The 3,277-nt window shown below is 41.1% G+C and overlaps 1 protein-coding gene across 1 annotated transcript; it reads right to left on the bottom strand.

Moving 5' to 3' along the window:
* Positions 1-200: 200 nt before the first annotated feature.
* Positions 201-2,724, bottom strand: LOC110919116. Its single transcript, XM_022163395.1, has 3 exons — positions 1,869-2,724; positions 1,259-1,407; positions 201-1,124 (listed from the first exon to the last, which is right to left on the bottom strand). The coding sequence occupies exons 1-3, from the start codon at positions 2,722-2,724 to the stop codon at positions 201-203; spliced, it is 1,929 nt and encodes a 642-aa protein (XP_022019087.1).
* Between the last annotated feature and the right edge of the window lie 553 nt (positions 2,725-3,277).

Genomic DNA, 3,277 nt, shown 5'->3' with positions numbered 1-3,277 from the left:
CTTTTAGAAAATGTATTTTTGGGTAAAGGGTTACCCCGGTGATTTTATATATTCACAAAACAAAAACACAAGTAGTGAGGTGACGCTCTCACTAGTTCATTCATGAGACATGCCCCATGAACGTAAACCAAACCAAACCAAAATAAACAAATACAAACGACTAGACAAAAATCTAGAAACACCCAAAGAAATCTAGTTAATCAGCCTCCATCGATTTCCATAGCAACGACATGGATCTCCCAAGCTCCTAGCAAACGCCTGACATTAGCACACGATTTGAATTTCACTCCCATAAGTTTGTAACGAACAGTCTTTAAGATTATTTCACATAGGATATCAGGCGGTCTCGTTTGATTTTTAAAAAGTCTAGCATTGCGTTCTTGCCATATCGTGTATGCCGCCGCACCCACAAGTAACCGAGCAACAAAATCTTCGGCCGTCTTCGATCTTTGCCTCGCCATTAACCAGTTCACAATCGACATCCATTTTGGCTCTATTGTATCCATACCAACCTTTGTTCGAATCAAAGACCATACCTGAGCAGATAAATTACATTCAAAGAACAAATGATCATGAGAATCGACATCCGCATAGCATAGGAGGCAACACATCATATTCATATTTTTCCTCCTATCCAAGCCCCAATTTAAAATCTTGTCTTGTGTGAGGAGTTTCCGACGCATAATCAGCCACACCAGGAAAGCATGTCTGGGAATGCATTGAGGAAACCAAACTATAGTTGTCCAATCAACTTCCTGCTGGCTAGTTCTCATCGAGTTCCAAACCGAAAAGGAAGAATGCTCCATTAACTCATCACCATGCTTCCAATATAAATGGTCAAGCTTGTTCGGACACGGATGAGTATGGTCCAACTGATTCAGAACCGGGAATAGGTCCCTCCAAGCAGCCGGCCATACCCAAGCACCATTCCTATAGACATCCGAGACCATGGCATCCAATCTAAAACCCGCATTAGTAATAACACGAGGCGATAACATGCTAGAAAGAGGACCAAGCTGGCACCAAGTGTCATACCAAGCCGAAATAGTGTTACCCGTACCCAAGACGACCATATATGCTCCCTCACCATTGGCTGTAACTGAAGAAGTTTTCTCCAATTCCAACTACAATTAGCGAGAACTTTGCAATCCCAAAAATTTCGATCTTTTAGACGGTGCGAGTGAATCCACTACACCCACAAGGAATTCCTCTTCTTAAGGATACTCCAAATATGAGAAACCATTAGAGCCTTATTTACATTCCCAAGACGCCGAATACCAAGACCACCTTCATATTTGGGCACACAAATCACTTTCCACGAAACTTTCACCTTCCCTCTATGAAACGAAACTTCTTGAGACCACAAGAAATTTCTCATCTTTGCCTCTAGATCTTTTATAACCCGAGCTGGTAATATAAAAGCCGACGCCCAATAGACATGTAACGACAAGACCGAAATAATTAATTGAAGTCTGCCCGCGAAAGATAACAATTTGTTTTTCCAATTCATAATCCTTTGATCTAAGTGCTCAAGCAGGACCTTATAATCTTTGACTATTAACCTTGACGAAATAAGCGGCACCCCCAAGTATTTGACCGGTAACCGACCCTCCTCAATAGGCAGGATATCTAAAATAGCACTTTTCACATGAGTAGAAACACTACAAAAGAAAGCGGTGCTTTTCTGAATACTAGGAACCAAGCCGGACATGTTGGTGAAGTGAGTAAGAGAGTCCATAATAAATGAACATCACCACGGGTAAACAGAAATAAATCATCCGTGAAACAGAGATTAATAATCCGTTGCTTTTCGCACTTGTTGTGAAATCTAAAAGAGGCATCCAGACGAGACGCCTGGTGCAGAATACATGTCAGAATTTCCATAACAAGAGTGAATAAATAAGGAGACAGAAGGTCCCCCTGCCTTAAGCCACGTCTTCCCTTGAAATATCCATGAACTTCTCCGTTAACACAAATCGAGTAAGTAGGAGAAGACACATACAGCATAATCCAATCTACCATTTTCACATGAAAACCGAAACCAATAAGCACCTGCTTGAGAAACCTCCAGTCAACCGTATCATAAGCTTTCTGAATATCAACTTTAAAAGCACACCTCGGAGGGCCATAATTCCTGTGATAATTATGCATCAATTCTTGCGTAAGCAAGATGTTATCTGAGATTTTTCTTCCCGGAACAAAGGCAGATTGGTTAATACTAACAATTTGGTTCAGGGAGTGTTTAATACGGTCTGCTATAATTTTACTAATGCACTTGTAAATAACATTACAACATGCAATGGGGCGATAATCCGTAACATTCGATGGAGTCGGCTTCTTTGGAATAAGAACAATTAACGTGTTGTTGAGCTCTCGAAGAAGTTTACCTGAACTAAAGAAGTCAATAATGGCGCATGATATATCTTGGCCGATAATCTGCCAAGCATGTTTGAAAAACGCAGCCGTATAGCCATTCGGACTAGGAGCTTTATCATTACCAATAGAGAACATAGCCAACTTGACCTCGCCACTAGTAACCGACCGAACCATATGGTTAGCATCGTCAGGAAGCAGCTTCTTGTCAAAAAGATCATTTGTGGGATGTAAAGAAATATCATCTTCCCGACCAAGAAAACTCTCGTAATGTTGAACAAGCGCACTAGGAACATCGTCTCCCTCAGAAACGACTCCGTGAGAATTAGCAATAACCTCAATACGCGTCATGTGATTCCTACTTTTCAGCGAAGCATGAAAAAATTTTGTATTTGCATCACCTTCCCGAAGCCACTCAACCTTCGATTTTTTTTAAGAAAACGTTCCTCATCTAAACATGTCGTCTGAAAATCAGCAGTAAGTTTAGCTTCTTGGATTCGAAGGTCCTCGTCCAAAGGGTTACTATCAATACCTTGCTGAATAATATCCAACTTCTGACGAATCTCTTGAACTTTTTTATGCAGGTTGCCTTGCTGAAACAGCAAACCCCGAAGAGGATTCTTTAACAACCTTAACTTCTTCACCACACGAAACTGATGGACACCATCAATCTGCATATCCCACGCTGTCTTCACAATCTCCATAAAACCGGGCTTGAAAACTAGAAAATTAGCAAACTTGAAGGATCTATGTTTTGTCTTAGCCGGAGTAGGGATTTTTAACATACATGGGCAGTGATCCGAAAGCCTATAGGGCCGAAACACAGCAACCGAGCTAGGGAATTCTGAAACAAAAGCGGTGTTACCCATGACCCTATCAATCTTTTTTAACACTCCAACTCCTT

This window comes from Helianthus annuus, chromosome 11 (genome assembly GCF_002127325.2).
Source record: "Helianthus annuus cultivar XRQ/B chromosome 11, HanXRQr2.0-SUNRISE, whole genome shotgun sequence".
Taxonomy (NCBI): Eukaryota; Viridiplantae; Streptophyta; class Magnoliopsida; order Asterales; family Asteraceae; genus Helianthus; species Helianthus annuus.
The sequence above is the reverse complement of the archived record's forward strand: the minus strand, read 5'-3'. Positions and strand labels throughout refer to the sequence as shown.

Bases quoted from the DNA above. Each gene is read 5' to 3' on its own strand.
- LOC110919116 (XM_022163395.1), bottom strand. From the start codon at position 2,724: ATGACGCGTATTGAGGTTATTGCTAATTCTCACGGAGTCGTTTCTGAG. The intron at 1,408-1,868 runs GTATTCTGCACC...TTATATTACCAG, and splicing joins TGTTATGGAAATTCTGACAT to CTCGGGTTATAAAAGATCTA. The intron at 1,125-1,258 runs GTAAATAAGGCT...CGCTAATTGTAG, and splicing joins GTATTCGGCGTCTTGGGAAT to TTGGAATTGGAGAAAACTTC.